Source organism: Octodon degus, unplaced genomic scaffold (genome assembly GCF_000260255.1).
Source record: "Octodon degus isolate 3935 unplaced genomic scaffold, OctDeg1.0 scaffold00113, whole genome shotgun sequence".
NCBI lineage: Eukaryota > Metazoa > Chordata > Mammalia > Rodentia > Octodontidae > Octodon > Octodon degus.
This window is the reverse complement of record NW_004524689.1, coordinates 254,938-274,232: the sequence shown is the minus strand read 5'-3', so window position 1 is coordinate 274,232 and position 19,295 is coordinate 254,938. Positions and strand designations below refer to the sequence as shown.

Sequence of the window (19,295 nt, the reverse complement as noted above, 5' to 3'; positions counted from 1 at the left end):
CTTTTTTTTTTTTTTTTTAATGTATTTGATACAGGGTCTCACTACACAGCTCGGACTTGTAGTGATCCTCCTGTTTTCAGCCTACCCAGTGCTTGGGTTACAGGTGTGCACCACCACACCCAGTCTTGGTGGCCTGCTTGGCATGCCTGGGGGTGGGGCTGATATGGCATGAGGTACCAGGGATTGAACCCAGGTCCCTGCGCTTGCCTTAGTAGATGCTTAGACCGCTGAGCTATCTCAGTGGCCCAATGGGCAGCTGCTTTCTTATTCATCAATTGGAGTCCTGTCTAATAATTTGTCCCCACCCTAAGAGATTTTCTTTTTCTGGCTGTCCCAAGGATTGAATTCAGGACCTTGCCCTTGCCAGGCAGGTGCTTATGCCACTGAGCTATCTCTCCCGCCCCCTAAGGGATTTTTGCTTAATTATCTTAACAAGTTTTTGGTGACCTATGAGACAACCAAATTTGATGTCAATTTGGCCAGCTGACAATGCAAGTGGAAGCATGCTTTTTAAATCTATAAACCAAATTAAATTATGAACAAATGAGCCAAAAATGAGCCTGGCAAGTGCAAGGGCCTGAGTTCAATCCCTGGTTCCACAAAAAAAAAAAAAAAGAATACTGGTAACTTTTGCATCCCCTCTGTCATGTAACTTTCGGCTCAGTTATCTCCAAGCACTCTACCACCACCTTAGACCTTTGCTTCTCATTTTTGTTTACTATCTCTTGGCCATTCTTTCAATGCCTACAATTGGCCTCAGGTCAGGTCTAGCCCCATCCTTGTCTCTCAGCAGTAGAGCAGTTTCTAAGGCATCACTGTCATAGGACTGAGCATCAGCATCTTGAAGGGTGGAATCAACTCCTTCAGGCCTGCTTTTTAAAATTATTTATTTATTTGTGTGTGTGTGTGTGGCCAGCTCAGCCCACCAGGGGGCGGGGCTGGCTGGCATGTGGTGCTGGGGGATTGAACTGCGGTCCCTGTGCTTTGCTAAGCTTGTTCTAAGTAGGTGCTTTAGACCACTGAGCCATCTCACCAGCCCCAGGCCTGCTTTATGATACAGCTAGACAGCACAGACTACTTTTCAGCAGTCTTTGGTAAAGCATAAACATAGCTTCAACCCCAAACTAGCACTGGGTTGAGTCCCTTCCATTGTCCAGTATGAAGATTTTCCTGAAGGACGCTTCCTAGCTTTTTTCTTTTATCTGACTGAATTGTCTTTCTGCTGCTATAGTCCTACCCCTAGTAGTATTTTAAAATTTAATAGTACATACTGCAAAATGAGGTCTATTATGAGATATAAATTTTATAGGGAAGGATTTCCTCTATTTTTTTATGTATTTGGTACAGGGTCTCATTACATAGCTCAGACTCATAGTGATCCTTCTGTTTTTAGCCTCCCCAGTGCTGAGATTACAGGCATATGCCACCATGCCTGGTCTCGGGGGCTGGCTCCATGAACCCAGGTGTGGGTCTGGCATGGCATGTGGTGCTGGGAATCGAACCCCAGTTCATGCACTTGCCTAATCAGGTGCTTATGTCTTTATAATTGAATTTTGAACAGACAGTGAGCACATTAAACAGTTCGTTGACATTAAGGGTTATAATGAATTCCCATGGTAAGGGAAATATGAAAAGTTTTACACTCCTATAGGTTGGGCCACTGTGACTCCTTCATGTAGAAGAAAAACCTATATCCTATATTTGGGCAGCTGGGGTTCCTACTTACCACTCCCACCTCTGATTGTGGCTCCTGCCCCAGATATCCATCAATAGGTGATGAATAAAAAAAAATCAGGTATATCCACACAGTAGAATGCCATTTCATTAAGGAAAAAAAAGAAGAGTACAGATAAACTACACAGTGCATCTAAGGTTGCAACACTGATGAGAGGAGACAGATACAAAGGTATACGTACTATGATCCGCTTGAATGAAATTCTGTGCAATACTGATTTGTAGTGATATGTCCAGCTCAGTGGATGCTGGGGACCAAGGGCTAAAGGAGGAGAGACCACAGAGAACTGTGGCTGGCAGCTTTACCAGTGAGTAATTTGCCAGAACTCTTTGAATTATGTACTGTAAACAGATGTGGTTTATGATATGCAAACCATGCCTCAATAAAGTTGACCAAGTGGGAGATGGAAATATTGACTGAAATCTTGGACTTCAGATTCTTTTTGTGATTTGACCTGGCCCCTGTGATGCCTCTTCCCAAAAAGTGAGCAGAGGAGTCCAAGACACTAGGCATTTTCTCCAGACAAGGGAAAGAAAGTGTCTGTACTAAGCAAATATCTAATAAATAAAAAGAGATTTGCTTATTCCCTGTGGGTGAGGAGTGGCCCAGGCTTTGGCTGCGTGTGTCCTTGTACAAGGCAAGGGGAGCATGCATTTTTTAGTGGGGTAGATAGCCAAAATTCTTCCAGAAAAGTCCTGTTCTGTTCAAGGCAGGAGATTTCTTGCAGGCCTGAACAACACTTCCCACCTCCCAGCAACACAGTGTTTTTGCCACCCATGACTGGGCTAAATATCTATAACACGAATAACAGGAGAGACCCCACCACTCCTTGTTAAGGGGACAAGATTCAGAGCCCCAGACATAAAAGAACCTGTACTGTAACATCCTGTAACTCAGTGATGTCCGAAGTTTTCTGATCAAGGAGATTATGGAGCCACAGAGGAAAGTGATCGATGATGTAGAGTGTGCCTCAGGAGAGTCACATGGAGAGAAAACATTCTCTCAGGCTCTCACAGAAAGCAAATTGGTCAAACAATGGCTGTGACTCATCCACATGGCTGACACTGACAAAGGATCTACAAACTGCGGTATAGGGTTTCAGGGTAAATCCTGAGGGGATCTGACTGACCTTGTCAGATACAAAAGTTACATTTCTTGTTATATAGGTCTTGCTTTATCTTGGTATTAACTATCCAGCAGAAAAGTATAAAAACGAGGTACAAAAAGTAAAGCCATATTAATATGCTGAGCTGTAAAAGGCTCAAGTCAACAACTTCTGATGTTGCCAGTCCTACAGATAACCCACTACTATTATGGACTACTGGACTATATTGGATTATTTTTGCTGAATTCACATATCTACAATATTTATTTATTTATTTATTTATTTTTATTTTTTTAAAAATTTATTTATTTATTTATTTTTGTGTGTGTGGCCAGCTCAGCCCACCAGGGGGCGGGGCTGGCTGGCATGTGGTGCTGGGGGATTGAACCGCGGTCCCTGTGCTTTGTTGAGCTTGTTCTAAGTAGATGCTTTAGACCACTGAGCCATCTCACCAGCCCATGTCTGCATCTTGTACTATGAATAACCACTACGAAGACAACATGCAATGTATTAATTACTGAAATTGTCCTATTAATCGACTTTGAAACTGTCTCATTGCTATTTGTTTCTCAATAAAATTAATTTAAAAAATAAAACATAAAAAATAAATTAAAAAAAAAAAAAAGATCCTGAGTCACCCTGAGCCTTCTCTTCTCCCTCAGGCCCTGTGGACCTCACATCCTCTCCCTGTGGCTGGCCCAAGAGCATAATTCCTGTTCCCTGCCTCAGACTGAATCATCTTTGTTCTTGATGAACAACAGCCTGGAGCAGGCAGGACACTGCTGCTGAAGTCTGTGATCAGCGCTGAGATACGTGGCACAGCTGCTTCTACTGTGCAGCTGCCTTTGCCCAGGAAAAGTCACCTTAGAGGTAACTTTTATGTTGAAGTATTGACCCAGTTGTGTTGGGACAGACAGTGAGTTCTGCCTTGTGAATTAACAGTTGTTAAAAATTGTGTAAATGATGGTACTTAAAGCCTGTATAATGGGTGCCAGGAATGTGTCAGGCATGGTGCCCTGTGGACTTCAAGCACTAAGCGTCTGAACTTTAAGAAGTCTGCTTGCAGTGTGCATTCCAGTTGGCTTCCCCTCTGGATCTTCTTTTCATGACTAAAAATTATTGTGTCCTGTATCGCTGGGGCTATGGTTGTGTATACTTAACTCTTGTAGCGCAGAGCTGATGAAGGCAGAACACTCACAATAAAAGTCCTGGTCAGGGCTGGTGAGATAGCTCAGCGGTCTATAGCACCTGCTTAGGCAGGTACAGGAGACCCTGGTTTGATCCCTGGCACCACATGCTGTGCCAGCCTCACCCTCAGGATGGGCTGAGCTGTCCAAAAATAAAGAAAGAAGAAAGTACTGGTTCATCCCAAGGCCCCAGCCACCCAAGAGGAGACTGATGGGAGACCATGCTCAAGGTGTGAGCAGTGTGACCAGAACAGGTCAACATCTGTGAGCCAGAATTCAGAGGCACAAATGGCCTTGCTTCTAGGACCCTGACCTAGTGGAGTGGTTGGAAGGTGCTCCAGGCTGTCCCTTGCTGGGCTCTAAGCCCTCTCTCAGGAAGTTATCCTCCCAGTGACTGCAGCCTCATGTGCTCAGCTGGCCTGCTGGGCACAGGGTCAGGTCTGTGAGCTCCACATGACTCAGCAGCCCAAGCCATGCTGACCACTGACTGTGCTGGTGGCTTGAGCCGATGCTTGCAGCTCTCATCGTGAAGGGGCAGGTAAGAGCACCTTGGACTCACCTGAACTCACTACTCCAGGAGGCCTGGGCAACAGCTGACCTGCTCTGCCTTCTCCCTGCTTTACTCCCACCCGCCAGTGCCAACCCACCCCAGTGAAGCCCAGCCTTCTTCGTGCTCCTGCTCCATCCTATCTTAGCCCCACCTTCCCCCATGAAGCCCCTCCCTGGCTGAACTGTACCCTCTAGCCTCTCTTGGACTGTACCCACAGGCTCTGCACTGCCTGCCCTCTCCACCCTCCTCTCTTGCACAGACCCTGCGGTCCTCTTGCTCCCTGGCATGGCCCTGCAGTGCCTCGTACTACTGGCTGGCCTTTTGGTGGGAGTCGCCAGCAAGTCCACTGAAAATAAGGTTGGTGCCTTTGTCCCGTGGCCATTTCGTCCTTGGCCCAGCAGGTCCCTGACACCCATCTTCAAGGGTCTAGAGGAAGCCACCAGGTGGAGGGCCCACTCTGCCCCTGTTCTGCTGTGCCTCCCAGAAGCCTCTCTGCTAAACTGTGCTACTGTAGCTGACTGAAGGTGTCTGCAGAGCGCCTGTGAGAGCCGCTCGCCACTTGTGAGACAGGCAGTTGTGGCTCGCGTCTGCACAGCAGGATCATCTGGCTTCCCCTGGAAAGTGACATTCCAGCGTGCTGTGGTGTCTAGAAGAGGTGATGCCAGCAGCACTGAACCCCAAACCTGGACCAGGTGGGGGTGGCTGGAGGGTTGGGCTGCTATTCCCTGACTTGGCCACAGCTAGTTAGAGGGATGTCCATGCAATGCATGCAGCCCCTCTGTGGGTGCTCTGTGCACCTCTGTGTCTCCCTTTAGGTGCCCCCCACTATCCACCAAGCTCAGGTCACAGGAAGCAGAACTCCAGCTATGAGGACCCTGCAGCCAAAGTCACCCCGACATCCCCCCAGCCTTCTCAAGGTCTGTACAGACCGTGGTGGTTGGTGAACAGACCTTCACACAACCAAATGACTCAGCACATGGGTGCTGTGTGAAGCGTGAGTGTGACTCCACCCCTGAGACTTGGGCCTGGCCTCGGCATGTCTTTGGGACCAAGCTGCAAGCTCCTGCAGAGAACCTCAGGAAGACCCCAAAACCTGTTAGGTTTTTCAGTGGGGTGCTGAACCTTTGGCAAGAGTGCAGGGAAGGTTCCTGGTCCCCTCTACCTGATTTGTTTGCATTTCTTTTTTTTTTTTTAATTTTTTTTATTTATTTGAGAGAGAGAGAGAGAGAGAGAGAGAGAGAGAGAGAGAGAGAGAGAGAGAGAGAGAGAGAGAGGTGTGTGTGTGTGTGTGTGTGTGTGGCCAGCTCAGCCCACCAGGGGGCGGGGCTGGCTGGCATGTGGTGCTGGGGGATTGAACCGCGGTCCCTGCACTTGCCTAAGCTTGCCTAAGCAGGCTCTTTAAACCACTGAGCTATCTCACTGGCCCTCCTGCCTTTTACAATGAGGGCCTTCCTGTTCTTGGGCTAGTGGTGTATTTTGGGATCATGTGTTCCAAGCGCCATTGCTTTCAAGCTGCCTGAGGCTCAGGCTGCTGTTCAGAGTCCCGTGGCTGTTTCAGAATATACCAGACAGTCCCAGCTGTATACCATTTATTCAGCCATCAAATGCTCACTGGCCACATGCCCTGCACAGCTCAGACACAGTGCTGCCCACTGCCCTTGAGGGCCTTCCAGAGCCCCTAGGGAGGCTGGAGCAGGGACTTAGGTGCTATGACTGGGCTAAATCCAGGTGTCACAAGGATTGCCCTAAGGAGGCCCAGCCACAGCTCTTCCTGCATTGGAGCTTCTCTCTCTGGCTCTGGTTCTTTCTGTTCATGACTGAAGTTTTCCCTGGGGTGTCATGTAGGGGATCAGTGGGTGGGCTGCTGCACCAGCAGAGCCAGGTATCTCGTAGTGTCGACTCGGGGAGGTGGACTGTGGGTATTGGGTTGTATACAGGGAGACACGTTCCCTGTTGTTGTCCTTAGTCTCACCATTGTCTTTTCCAGGCCCAGCAACAAGAGTGTTGTGTGGATGTGGTGGACATCAATGCCACCTGCCCTGGCACAAAACTATGTGGCCCAGGTAAGCTACTTTGTCACAGGCAGATGCCAGATCAGTGACCAAGCCACCAGGATCCACAGGTGTTATACATGACCCTACTTGCTTTTCTGTGTTGAGCAACACAGAAGCAGCACTGGGCAAAGGGGTCTAGCTGAACCTCCTTCCTGCAGGCAGCACAGAGAAGCCAGCTAGGGCAGCAGGTGGAGGGGTGGGTCCACGTGAAATAGTGCCAGGGCTGCCATCTCTCTCCCATGTCCTATGACAGGAAGTCTCTGCAGGGGACAAGAGGGTCAGGTGAAGCAGGGGATGGCTCTGGGCTGTGGTGGACACTGGCTGGAATGGGTCAGCACCGTCATTTTAGCAAGGGATGCCTGAGCACACCTGTTCTGGGGTCTGTCACCCTCCACTAAGGAAAGAGGGCTTGAATCCAGACTGGCTGCCCACTGGGCAGCGGTGCCCTGAGGACATTGGCAAATTTCCATGGGAGAAGGGTATGACTAAGAGGGGAGGTTGTGATGGGGCCTGCAGATGGAGAGCCTGGGTCTGGAGGGTCAGGGCTGGATGTCTGCACAGGGGTTAGCAGGAAAGCGTAGGGATCCATTGGTCAGCAGGAATGAAGGAAAGATAGACAAGAAGGCAAGAGCTGGGTCAGGTGGCGGCCTGTCTGCCTGGTTGGTGAAATGACCCCCAGCATAACAGTAGGGGCATTCGTTTATACTTTGCAAAGTTAGTATTGTGTGACACAGGTGTCAGCTGACATTAACCAGGATGCTTTTATCAGGACTGAGGTAGCTTCACTACTTTAGGCACTGGCCTAGTCCTGTTCTCACACTTGTGACCAGTTTCTAGCTTTTGTGGCTCCCAGTAGAAGGCAGTGATGAGGACTGAGAGTAGAGTGGGAATCCTAGAAAGGTGCACAGTCAAGTGGCTCTGGGCCTGGAGAGAGACTGTATGGAGAGACTGGAGCCCCACAGGCCCACAGGCCTCTCTTGTCCCTGCCCATGGCCCAGCCGCTTCTTAGCACAGGAACAATGGAAGGGAAGATTGCAGGGAAGATCTCAACATTAGCACTGGGTTCTCTGTGCCGTGGTGTGGATCCCGCTGGCCTCAGGGGAAGAGACCTGAGTAGACAGTGAGACTGTGCGCCTCCCAGGGGCCCTCCCTGGGGTGTACCCTTGCTGTACAGGGGTGGGGTGGGGCAACTGCTTAGGCGGCTTGTTCCTAACACAGCTCTGTATCAGCACACAGCTCGACCTAGGTGGAGAAACCAAGTGCTGGCCTCAGGCCCATTCCTCACAGCATTGCTAGAGTCCCCCTGTGCTGATGTCCTTCTCAGGCCCCCATCCCTGGTATCACACTGCCTGTCACCACTGAAGACTGTCATCTCACCAAGGGCCACTTGCTTGTGGCTGCATGTGCATGAAGTTCAGTGTGAAAGGCCTGCAGCCTGTGGTTCAATCCCAGGGTCCAGTGGCTCAGGGTCCAGTACCAGTTTTCTGCACTCCCATTCCATATTTATGGAGTGTGCGTCTACCCAGCCTGTGTTGTGTTGAGGATGTTGGAAAGAAGCAAAGATGGAAGCTCAGTCTCTGTCCTCAGAGGAAGCTGGAAGACAGCTGTCCATTAGACAGTGGCCAGCGAGAGCCAGGGAGAGAACAGACTCTGGGCAGCAGTCTGGGATGGAAATTTGGTTTGACTCTACAGGGAGCCCCTCAGAGACACCCTGGGGTGAAAAATTGACATTGTGCCTGACCCACATGGGAGCTGAGGGAGGGTGCCCAGTGCTTGTGGCAGTGGAGTCCACACCTTGGAGGCAGAGGTCTGGGAAGCTGTAGTAGATGAGGCAGGAGGCCACGGCCAGTCCTCTAGCCCCTCATGCTAGGCCATCACACAGCCCATAAAGATGCCCATCACTGCCTTCTCTGAATTGCCTCCTGCAGAGACCAGAAGGGCCTGGGCTCCTCAGCAGAAAGAACCTGGGTCAGGGTAGGATGCCCGTCTGTTTAATTTATTTCTGAGTTTTTTTGTTTTGTTTTTGTTTTTTGTTTGTTTTCGGAATCTGAGCCAGTTCTATCCATGTGACCAGCCAATCAGTGTTCTTGCAGGAAGGTTGTGTGAAAAACTGAAGACACAGAAACCCTCCAGGAGACTGTGCTGCGGGCCTGGATTGCTTTCCTGAGAAACACTGTCCTCCCTGTGCAGGCTGCTCCGGGCATGGGAGTGCAGATGCAAGCATCAACTGTGTGCGGTGCCAGAATGGGACCTTCCCAGCCTACAACGCCTCTGAGTGCAGAAGCCGTAGGTCTCCCTCGCACTGTTGGTCCCACTGCCCCTCCCTGCTGTTCGCCGTCCCGCTACCCCTCCACCTTCCCCTGCTCCTCACAGGAGCCCACACCTCTTGTCGGGGAGACCTGAGCACTGCGGTCCTTGCCACCCAAGAGCGTGGGCCCACCTTGCCCAGGAGCACTGTCCCTTGGTGAACAACCCCCAGGACTCCCTCCTGAGTCCTCTGTCTACAGGGGCAGCTATGGGCTGAGGGCTGCTCCATAGGGCCACCTTGGTCTCCTTTTCAGCACAAGACACCCTGGGGGGGGGGGGTCCATGTAGGGACCTCCTCCCCTGAGCTGTGCTCTCCCACAGTCACTGGCTGGGGTGCTCAGTTCCCCATGAATAGGAGCACAGGGATGCCTGGCCGACCACATTTTGGTGAGTCTCTCAATGCCCCAGACCTGAACCAGGCCTCTGTCTGGGGGTGGAGGGGAATGTCGGAGTTTTTGCCAGTGCAGATCTAGGTCAGCATAAGGCCCACTGTGAGCGTTGTGGCAGGAGCCCTGGTTGTGATGTGGCCCAGGGCTGGAGTCACTTGGCTTAGTTGGGGGGCGCGTGTTGGGATGGCTTTGACAGAGAGCTTCTTTACCCCTCCCATGGCCTTAGAGGCTGCAGTTCATGATTCACTGTTATGTGTTCACATTTGGCCTTTGCCTTATTGTGGGTTGGCCCCAGCCCCTAGCTGGTTGTCTGGGAAGTGGAAGCCACCCTGAGGCTCAGGGGAGACAAGCACCAGGCAGAAATACCTGCTATACTACCTGCCCTGCCCTGGGGACAGTGAGTCTTCTAGACCTGCAGTCCTACCTGAGAGGAAGGCCTAGCAGGCAAGGAAGAGGGTGTGGCCTGGTGGGTAGGGTGCAGCTTGGTGGGTGGAGGCGGGTTGAACGGTTGGGCCAGGGGCTGGGAGAGGGCTGGACATGCGGGCAGAGGGGCACTGCAGCCAAGTGACTCTGGCTAGGCGGACTCCTACCCTCCCGCATACCCTTGGGGGGTTCGGAGCTTGGAGGTTTGATCTGAGGGACTCGGCTTGCCCCTCTTGTCAGAAAGTACATGCGCACTGGCCAGGACACGGAAGCCAGCTGCATAGGGTGGCAGCTGGTTTGGATAGGTCACTGGACCCCTGCCACAGTGCTGGCCCGTGGAGCCAGCACAAGTCTGGTGGGTGGCCCTACATCTCAGGGTAAAAGAGGCACTTCCCCAGATGGTAGTGACCAACAGGCTATGGCTCCAGGTAGTAGAGCGGTGAGGGTACCAAGGGGCATGGAGAGCCCAGCACTGGGTACATTTGGGGTTAGCCAGGTGAGTCCTTTTTCTCGAGCCTCCCTCCTGAGGAAGCCTGGGCCAAAAGAGCAGGGCAGTATCCCCAGGCTCTGTGGCCAGGTGGGCTGGGCCCTCAGAGGTGACTGAAAGGGAATGACAGCTCTCAGGGTGTTAGCAGGGATCCCTGGGCACCACAGACACCCATGGCTGGCTGTTGATTTGCCACAGGGGCTCCTCGTGTGGTGGTCTCCCTCTTCCTGGGAACATTCTTCATCAGCATGGGCCTCATCCTCTCTGTGGCTGGGTTCTTTTACCTCAAGCGCTCCAGTAAGCTCCCCAGGATCTTCTACAGGAGTGATAAAGGTACTTCTCAGCAGTCCAGCCAACAGTGTGCTGCTGGGACCTGGGCCCTCTTGAGGAGCAGGTGGTGCCCAGGAGGCACCGTTCAGGTGCAGGCATCTCCTCTTCCCACACCCAGCCTGCAATAGGTGCCCTAGGGTCCTGAGGGCCTGAAGTGGTCTTGGGTCAGTGCCAGTCACAGTTACAGTGGGCACTTCAGAATCAGCTCCATGGGCCCCTGCATAGTGGCCATGGGAAGTCCCACACCTGTGTCCACCCGGTACCTCTGCCTCTCCAGAATTCTTAGACAAAGCAGGCACTGGGCATGGCTGGCCTGGCCACAGGGCAGAGAGAAATGAAGTGGGATAGTGGGCCAGAGCACCCTAGTGAACCCCCAGCGCAGGTACCCCAAAAACCCCAAGTGCCACCCGGGACAAACGCTACTGGAGAGGGTTCCACCCTGTGTCCTATTGTGGCAACTAGAGAAGTAATCTTCCCGGCTTCTCCTCCCTGCTGAGAGGAAGGAATGAGGTGTTTGGGGTGGGCAGCCATCCCTGGATCACTGGGAGATGCAGCAAGCAGCAGCCAGACTGCAGGACTAGGAGTTGGAATAGGTGCATGTGGTAGGCCCTGGGCCTGGAGGACTCGCTGCTGCCTTAGCTGGGCCTGACCTGCGTTTCCTTCCCCACAGCCCCAGTCCTGCAGCCCAGTGAAGCCGTAAGTATCCCTGCGTCCTGGATCTTGCATGCTGGTGCTGGCCGCTTGCCTCTCTCACTGCCTTTTTCTCCTTTTCAAGGCTGCGATGATCCCTGCACCCCAGTCCTCAGGTAAAGATAGCACCACAACAGAGTCCATGTGACAGACTCTGGCATTTACGGGGTTTGCCTGTCTCTGGGATTGCAGCTACTCCCAGAGCTCCTCAGGAGACCACTCCCAAGGCGGGGGGAGTGGGGGCAGGCCAGCTGCTCAGCAGCTGCTCCACCACTAAACCCCATGGCTTGCACAGTATCCACCCTGTCCTTAGGCTGGGCCAGAGAGAGGGGAACCAGAGAAGGCTAGGCCCCCCCTTCCATGCTCCAGCCCTGCTCAGGGCAAGCTGTGCCTGGGAGGTAGAGCTCAGGTCACCCCTGGGCCTTCTCCTACCGGGCACCACCAAGTGGGTGTGACCCACTGTGGAAGAGGCCATAGGATGCAGGGTAGGCGACTGGCCTGTGGTCACACCCCTGGAAGCCTGAGTTGAATTGCCCAGCCTCTTTCCACAACCTGTGGTCTTCCCACCATACGAAGGTCTGGCATGAGACCATATGAGGTGACAGTGTCCCTCTCTAAGGGGTTTGCCTGTCTCTGGGATTGATCTGGAAGCCAACTAAGACCCCACCAACGTGCACCAAGGAACCTGGGACTGTCCCTTGGCCATCACTGGAGCCTGAGATGGGCTGGAGGTGGCTCCCCTTTACAAGCTGAGCAGGAATCCACAACACCTCCCTTTTATCCCTCCCATGCTGCTCTCAGTTCATGTGAGATTCTAACTTAGTCACGTCTCTCTTAGGCCACATTCATAGGCCCTAGGACTCGGGACATGGCTCTGTCTTGGGGGTGCTGTCCTGCCCCTGGAGTATACTCTGCATTTGTGGCCTGTGCTTCTGTCTTAAGGGATAGCCAGGCTGGCCAGACCTAAGTTATTGGGTGCAGGGTCTGGGACCCCAGGAAGCATGTGTTAGAGGAGCTGCCCTGGGCACAGATGGGACCTGGTGGAAACTCTGGGCAGGGAGCCCCGATTCCATCTAGTCTGAGTAACAGGCCGTGTCAACCCCACACCTGCAGAGGCCTACTCTACTCCCCAGAGCCCTGGAGCAGACCCAGCCATGGGTTGTTCCTGGCTCTGACCCAGCTTGTTTCTGACCCTGTTCCAGTGCGGAAGCCTAGATATGTGAGGCGCGAGAGGCCCTCAGACAGGGCTGTGGACTCCTCTGCCTTCCCTGTGGTGGATGCCCGCATCAGCAACGTCTGATCTGGAGGCCAACTAAGACCCCACCAACCTGCACCAAGGAGCCTGGGGCTGTCCCTTGGCCATCACTGGGGCCTGGGATGGGCAGGGGGTGGCTCCCCGTTACAAGCTGAGCAGGAATCCACAACACCTCCCTTTTATCCCTCCCATGATGCTCAATGAATAGGCCAGGTGCTTGGGAATGAGGGGGTAGGTGCAGGCCCTCAGGTGACCAGCAAAATTCAGGACCAGCTTGGCCTGCAGGTGCCCCAGGATGCTTTGACCCTTAGAAGGGTGGGGAGAGCCCATCCTTGAGCTTGTGTCAAGCAGGACCTTCATGCCACAAGCCAGGAGCCTCGCAAACCCCTCTGAAGGGAGTAAGTGCAAGGCCATCAGAGAAGACATGGCCTCCCTGGGTTGGGCCACCTCAGAAAAAACTATCCCATTGCAGCCAAGCCCACAAGCCACAGCTTTGTGCCTCCAAGCATCCCCTGGAACTCCAGCTGGTGTTTCGGTGTTCTGTACTGCGAGCCCGGGGCTTGGTCTGTGATGGGCAGACCCTCATCTGCAGGGCCGACTACAGCTGGCACCCACGAGGTGTCCACCTATCAGGCAGGCGCCCACTGCCTTTGAAGCCAGCAGGCAATGGCATGCCAGCCAGTGACCCTTGTCCAGTGGCTCTGGATGTGGGTTGCTGTGCAGGGCACTCTTTAGCAGCCATCTCCTATGTGCTTGCCTTGGCACAATCTAGCTCAGGCATTGATGTGCCCGGCACCATCTCAATGTCTGGCCCACATTGGAGGGGCTCAGCCCTCTGGTACCATGACACACATTTGGAGTTTACTGTTCATTGACACTGGCTTCCACAGTGAGGGTGCAGGCCACTAATGTGAAGTCGGATCAAGTAAACCCTTTGAAGCTTCTCTCTTCTGGGTGTTCTAATCCTCCCAAGTGTCATGTGTTCTCTGTATGTGAGAGGTGTTACTCCTGTCCAGGCTCAGTCTACCCACCCCATGACCATGTGCAGGGGATGGGACAGGGAGGGGTGGGAAGAGCACCCTGGCAGGTAGGGGAGAGCTTGGCTCACACCCTGGACTGCACCCCTGTCATGGGCCTGTTCCCAGGTGCAGCCCTGTCCTTTCAGGTGTCCTCTGAACGGTGGGCTTGCTCTGAGCTGCCTCTTGCAGGAGAAGCATGAAAAAAGAGAAGAATGTGGTCTCTTCCAGACTGCTCTGACTGGTCAGACTTGGCAAGGGATGGGGACAGGACCACTGAGCGCCACACACCTGAACCCCTGGGAAAAGACCCCAGTGGGCAGTGTATGGGCTGAGTCACCCTTGTGAGTGGGGTCCCTGCATCCTAGTCATTCAGCCCTAACACAGAACCCTGTAAACCTGTGGGCGGATGGCTCTTTAGAGGAGCCTAGGGCACAGGGGTCGTGTGCTGGCCAAGGACCTCCCCAGAGGAGGGCAGAGCATTCGGGACTCTAGGAGTCCTATGCCTGCTTCATTACTGCCCTCAGCCTCTGTCCTCGTATCGCAAACAACTACTACTACGTGACTCTGGACCCCATCCCATAGTTCCAGCCACTGAGGCACCTGGGGAGTGTCCCTCTCCCCCAGGGCTGGGCTCCAGAGAAGCGCTGGGCAGCTGGGCCCCTGCCAGAGCATGGAGTGAGGGTTTAGATGTAGCCCTTCTGTTCTGGGGACCAAGGATCCCACCCTGGAGACAGGACATAAGGGTAGCATGGGCCTGGGAAGGAGACAGCCCCATGTACCTCTTCTCTGTACTTAGGGTCACCCATGGGTCACACCATCCTGAGCTGTCTTGGCTATTCTAGCCAGGCCAGGTGAGGGACTTTGAAGTAGGGCAGAGGTCCCTGGATCATTTCTGATGGAGGCCAGAGGCAGAGAAGGCAGTATGGGTTCCTCCGGTCAGCTCTTTATGAGTATAGCCAGGACTCCTTTCCTCATGTCTCCTGGAGTGGCCCCACAGGCCTTTCCCCCACTGTTCTGGGGCCACTCCCCTACAACCCTGTGGCTTAAACTGGAAGCCGTTCCAGCCCCTCCAGATCTCCCACAGCTCACTCCCCACCCCTTATTCCCTCACCTGCTCACTCAGTGGCTTTCCCTGCATGGAAAGGGGTAGCTAGTGCGGATCAAGTGTTGGGGATGGCAATGAAGGACCCACAGGAATAGTGGGAGTGGCCTCAGGGTGGCCTGGGGCCCCTGACATAGGGCAGGCCCAGCAGGTGAGTTAGGACCTGTGGAGACTCACAATGGCGGGTTACATACCCAAAGGGTTGGTGCAAGATCAGGGCCAGCCCCATGGGTACCTCCAGCCCCAGAGCCCCCACATCTGGGCCAGCAAGGAGGAATCCCAGGCCTGAGCAACAGGCCCCATTGTGGATGTGCCCACACCTCCATGTCATCAACTCTGGGATGCAGAGTGGCTGGCACTGGGCAGGTAGGGCCTGAGGCAGGGGAGGCGGCCTGGCCTGACGAGCCTGGCTCTGCAGAGCCTCGCTGCTCTGGCCATACCTTGTCAGCACATGGCCAGGAACTTTGCAGAGCCCTTGTGGCAGAAGGGTTATGACCAGGGTGGACTCGGGAGCAAACTCAGAACAGCTCGGTGTCTGTCCCATATTAGCAGGGTGTTGTCCAGGCAGCCCCGTGGCTGGAGGGTCAGGTCCCTGTGCACACAGTGGCACCCGCATGCCTCACACAGGCACGCTGCTCACACTGCCGTTCAGCTCCTACTCTGTTCCCTGCTTGCTCCTTGCCAGGATGGGGATCAGGTGGGCCCAGATACTGTCCTAGAAACTTATGCTGCTGCCCTGGCCTCCCAGGCCTGGCTCTGTCTCTTCAGGGAGGCCCTACACATTCTTAGGCCTTGATGTCACTGGCCTCTGGGCACTGCCTGTTCTCTGAGGAGCCCCAGTGACCTCAGAGTTTGGATATTCCCAGAATCCCTCAGAAGGGTGTTCCTAGGCAGCTGGGACTCAAGATGAGTTCTGGGAGGCATGTGACAGGGAGTCATGAACCTCAGACTCCTAGGAACAGTCCCAAAGCAGGCTTTCAGGGTCCCCTGTGCCCTCAGTGACCCTGGACTTTGGACTCCACCTCTCCCTGAACCTAAGCCTCTGTCTCTTCCCTGAATTCCACTCACTCCCTGAACCTGTACCTCTCCCTGGGGTTCTGCTGTGTCATAGAACAGGTAGGGAGCCTCAGTACTTCCTGAACTCGGGTCCCTTTCTTCTAGGAGCCCATCTCCTCAGGCTCCCATACCTAGCCCTCCTAGGATCCAGTTTACAGGGAGCTGTGCTATGGGGGCTTCTGGGGCCCAGGCCACTGAGATTACCAGTGAACCCCAGGTGGGTTTGGAATGAGGGCAGCTATGGGTCCAGGGCATAGCTTTCAGTAGTGGGTCCAGGACCTCTGCTGAGGTCCATTGTACTGGGCCAGAGTGAAAAAGCCTAACCCTAACTGTGCTGCTAACCTTAGTGGAGGACAGTGTCCCGGCATAGCCCAGCGCTGACCTCTCGCTCCCACTTCCTGGACCCTAGAGTACAGAGTTCCACAAAGGCTTGTGAGAATGTGTAGGGGGGTCAGAGAGGAGGTGCAGGATGGCCTGCTTGGAAGGAGATGAGTAGTATTGGTGGACAGAGTGGCCAGCTGGGCTAGGGCCCACTCCAAGGTCCGGTGTCTGGGATCTGGAATGGGGGCAGATCCTCTTCCCAGGGATGGGCTGTGGTCATCCACTTCTGCCGTCCAAACTCTGGCCGTTGTAACCCCAGGCCACCCCTGCTCTGACACTCACCTGCTCCCCTCCCTCCCATGCCTGGCCTGCTGGGGAAGGTGGGAAGCCAGCCAGTCCTTGGGCCATGGCCACACCCTGGGCTGGCATGACCTGGAAGGTATAAATACACCTGCCGAAGCTGACACCCTCAGAACCCACAGCAGCCTGCTGCAGAGCTCAGGACTGGACTACTCGTGCATTCCCACCCCCACAGAGCTAAGGCTGTGCCTGCCAGACTGGTGCCATTGAACAGCTGCCTGGCACTGGGCTGTGGAGGTATACCTGCCAGGTGGAGTGGAGGTCAGGCTGGGCTGAGAGGAGTGGGAGAGGACACTGCTGGAGCTACAGAGTCCAGGGGCTCAGAGCCCTGCTGTGGCCAGAGACGACCGTGCCCAGGAGCCGCTGACCCCCAGCTGCCAGGTGAGTCTAGTCCAGTGTCTTACCTTTCGCCTGCACAGGCTCAGGGAGGGGCACCTGCAGAAGGGTGAGGCCTGGTACCAGGGCCGGTTCTGAAGGGCAGGCGGGAGAGGACAATGCAGAGGCTCCCCAGACCTGGCCAAGGCCGCTGCTGCCTCAAGACGTGGTAACATCACATGCCAGGGACCTGGGGTCCTCATGACATCACCGTGCGTCACATGGTCTCAGGAACAGCCTAGTAACACCTGAGCCATTTCACCTACCCATTTGGGACTGACCAACAGCTGAAGGCCAGGCCACACACAGCCAGGATCATTGAAGGTGTGGCCACCTGGGCTCCATGGGTTTCTGTGGCCAGGGACTCTGAGGAAGAAGATGCCTGTGTCCCTGTGGGGTGCAGACCTGGCCCAAAGAGGGGCCCTGGTCATCAGGGTCTTCCACGGCCACTAGGGAAGTAGAGTAGAACCAGGAAAAAGGTCATAGATCCCAAGGTTCCATTTCCTTCTCAGCAGTCAGCTGTGTAACCTTGGTACTTGGGTACCCAGGCAGGTGGTTGAGGCTGTACGCCTCTTCTCTGGCCATGGCTGAGAGGCATTTATTTCCAAGCCCTGGCCAAACCTGAAGCCCGCTGGCATCTAAATTCAAACCTCCTCTAACTGGACGGAAAGACCCTGGCCACCCCACCCTAAGAGCTGCCTTTTCCACTGGGATGTGGGTTGCCCCACCGAGCCCATAGGTGACAAGAACTGTCCTGGGCTGCCGTTGACCAAGGCACCCACTGAGCTGTCAGTAAGAGCCCTGGGTCCATGGCTTTCATCCATCCCTACAGTCCCACGGGGCCATCTAAGTCACCAATATGCTTGGCCCTGTGGCAGGTAGGGGAGGACACAGGTTACAGTATGAGCAGAAGACTTCAGGGACACAGGCAGAAGGAACTCTGGAGGGGCCGAGAGGGGGATAGTGTCTTTCCTGATCAGTGTGGCTAATTCTGGAAAAGATAGAAGAAGGGAGAGTGACAAGTCAACCTCACTGGAACGAGGCCCCTGGGTCACTGACAGTGACCTCTATTTGTGCTACAGCTCAAAGCCATGCCATCAGGCCAGGAAGTATGGCACACGGCTGTGCCACCCCCTCGCCGAGGTAGCTCCACAGTCTCCGCGGTGCCCGGGCCCTCCAGCCCAGCTGGCAGCCCCAAGTCCCCCTGCACCCCCGGCCTGGAGCGGGTGGCCTCGCCACTGGAGTGCTCCATCTGCTTCTCAGGCTATGACAACATCTTCAAGACACCGAAGGAGCTCTCCTGCACCCATGTCTTCTGCCTAGAGTGCCTGGCCCGGCTGGCAGCTGCCCAGCCCACAGGTCGCCCGGGCACAGAGGCTGTGCCTTGCCCTTTCTGCCGGCAGCCCACAGCAGTGCCAGCTTCTGGGGCCCCTGGGCTTCGCACCAGCCGCAAGTTACAGGCCAAGTTGCCGGTGCACCTGCGGCAGGAGGAGCCGGTGTGGCTGGAGGGCACCAAACTGTACTGCCGCCCACCACCTACCACACCTGGCCAAGAGGCACCCGGCTTCGTGTGCGTGGACGTGGGACTAAGCAAGCCTGCGGAGTCCACACCTCCTGTGCCTGTCCCCAGCCCTGCCCCACGCCGGGGCCTCCTGGCCTGCTTAGCCCGCTGCTGGGAGCGCTGTGCTGACTGGCGGCGCCTGGTGTTAGTCTCGGTGTTGCTGCTGCTGCTTTTCTGTGTGGTGCTGTGGCCCGTGCAGTGTGCCCTCAAGACGGGGAATCTGCACTGCCTTCCCCAGCAGCATGCAGCCGTCGCTACCACCACTGCCACTGCCTTCTCCCTCCAGCCCTTAGCCAACAGTTAGGGTCACCTGCCAGGGGCCAGGCCTGCCACTCCCACCTCCCAGGATCCAGGGCATGGCCACTGCTAGACGTCAGCCTCAGGACTCAATGAGGACTTCTGGGACTGGATTCTGGTGGGGTGGATAGAGGCCCCAAAGGCTGCTGGAGCCACAGGCTGTACAGGCCAGATGCACCCCTGACCACAGTGCGCTGATGGGGAAGGGGCCCAGAAGATGCCTGAAGCTACTCTGGCCCTCCCCAGTACACTGTGAATGGCCCAGAAGGGCCCAGTACACTGTGAATGGCCCAGAAGGGGCTGGCTGTCTGCTCCATCCATGCTGACATTTCACCAGGGTCTTCTCTGGGCCCTTGCTAGACAAGGCTGGCCCTTTCCATTGGGCGGGGGTGCCAAACTCTCCTCTGACCTAGAGTCAAGGTGCAGAGACAGGACAGCTCCATGGCCAGCCCAGCAGAACCTCGCAGCAGTTCCTCCCACCCTTGTGAAGAGTTTTTCAATAAACTTTTGTATCCGTGTTTGGTGGATCTCAGTGCTTCCTTTCCTAGGCTGCTCAGTCCTTCCCTTTCCAAAGAGCCCCAGTTCACTGCACCCAGTCTCTATCCAAGGTACCCTACCAATCGTGGGGGTGGGGAGGTGGGGGGGAGAAAGGGCAGCTCTGGACTGGACTTGGCTGGCACCCAGCACAGTGA

At 54.8% G+C, this 19,295-nt stretch overlaps 2 protein-coding genes across 5 annotated transcripts in view; both read left to right on the top strand.

Moving 5' to 3' along the window:
- CUNH1orf159 (chromosome unknown C1orf159 homolog) overlaps window positions 1-12,828 on the top strand; it is a 21,749-nt gene extending 8,921 nt beyond the window's left edge. Inside the window, exons 2-11 of one of the 4 annotated variants that reach the window (XM_004639579.2) lie at window positions 3,503-3,710; window positions 4,332-4,565; window positions 4,837-4,934; window positions 6,565-6,640; window positions 8,822-8,917; window positions 9,260-9,325; window positions 10,436-10,570; window positions 11,238-11,263; window positions 11,343-11,373; window positions 12,460-12,828. In XM_004639579.2, coding sequence (XP_004639636.1) covers window positions 4,863-4,934; window positions 6,565-6,640; window positions 8,822-8,917; window positions 9,260-9,325; window positions 10,436-10,570; window positions 11,238-11,263; window positions 11,343-11,373; window positions 12,460-12,557 — 600 coding nt within the window. In that variant the 5' untranslated portion in view covers window positions 3,503-3,710; window positions 4,332-4,565; window positions 4,837-4,862 and the 3' untranslated portion in view covers window positions 12,558-12,828. The remainder of the gene's footprint in view (window positions 1-3,502; window positions 3,711-4,331; window positions 4,566-4,836; window positions 4,935-6,564; window positions 6,641-8,821; window positions 8,918-9,259; window positions 9,326-10,435; window positions 10,571-11,237; window positions 11,264-11,342; window positions 11,374-12,459) is intronic. The other 3 variants (XM_023699438.1, XM_023699439.1, XM_023699440.1) reach the window with 3 other exon arrangements.
- Window positions 12,829-13,177: 349 nt separating this feature from the next.
- Rnf223 (ring finger protein 223) lies at window positions 13,178-18,867 on the top strand. The gene is made up of 3 exons (XM_004639670.2): window positions 13,178-13,772; window positions 16,546-16,751; window positions 17,828-18,867. The coding sequence occupies exon 3, from the start codon at window positions 17,837-17,839 to the stop codon at window positions 18,608-18,610; it is 774 nt and encodes a 257-aa protein (XP_004639727.1). The 5' UTR covers window positions 13,178-13,772; window positions 16,546-16,751; window positions 17,828-17,836; the 3' UTR covers window positions 18,611-18,867.
- Window positions 18,868-19,295: the final 428 nt, after the last annotated feature.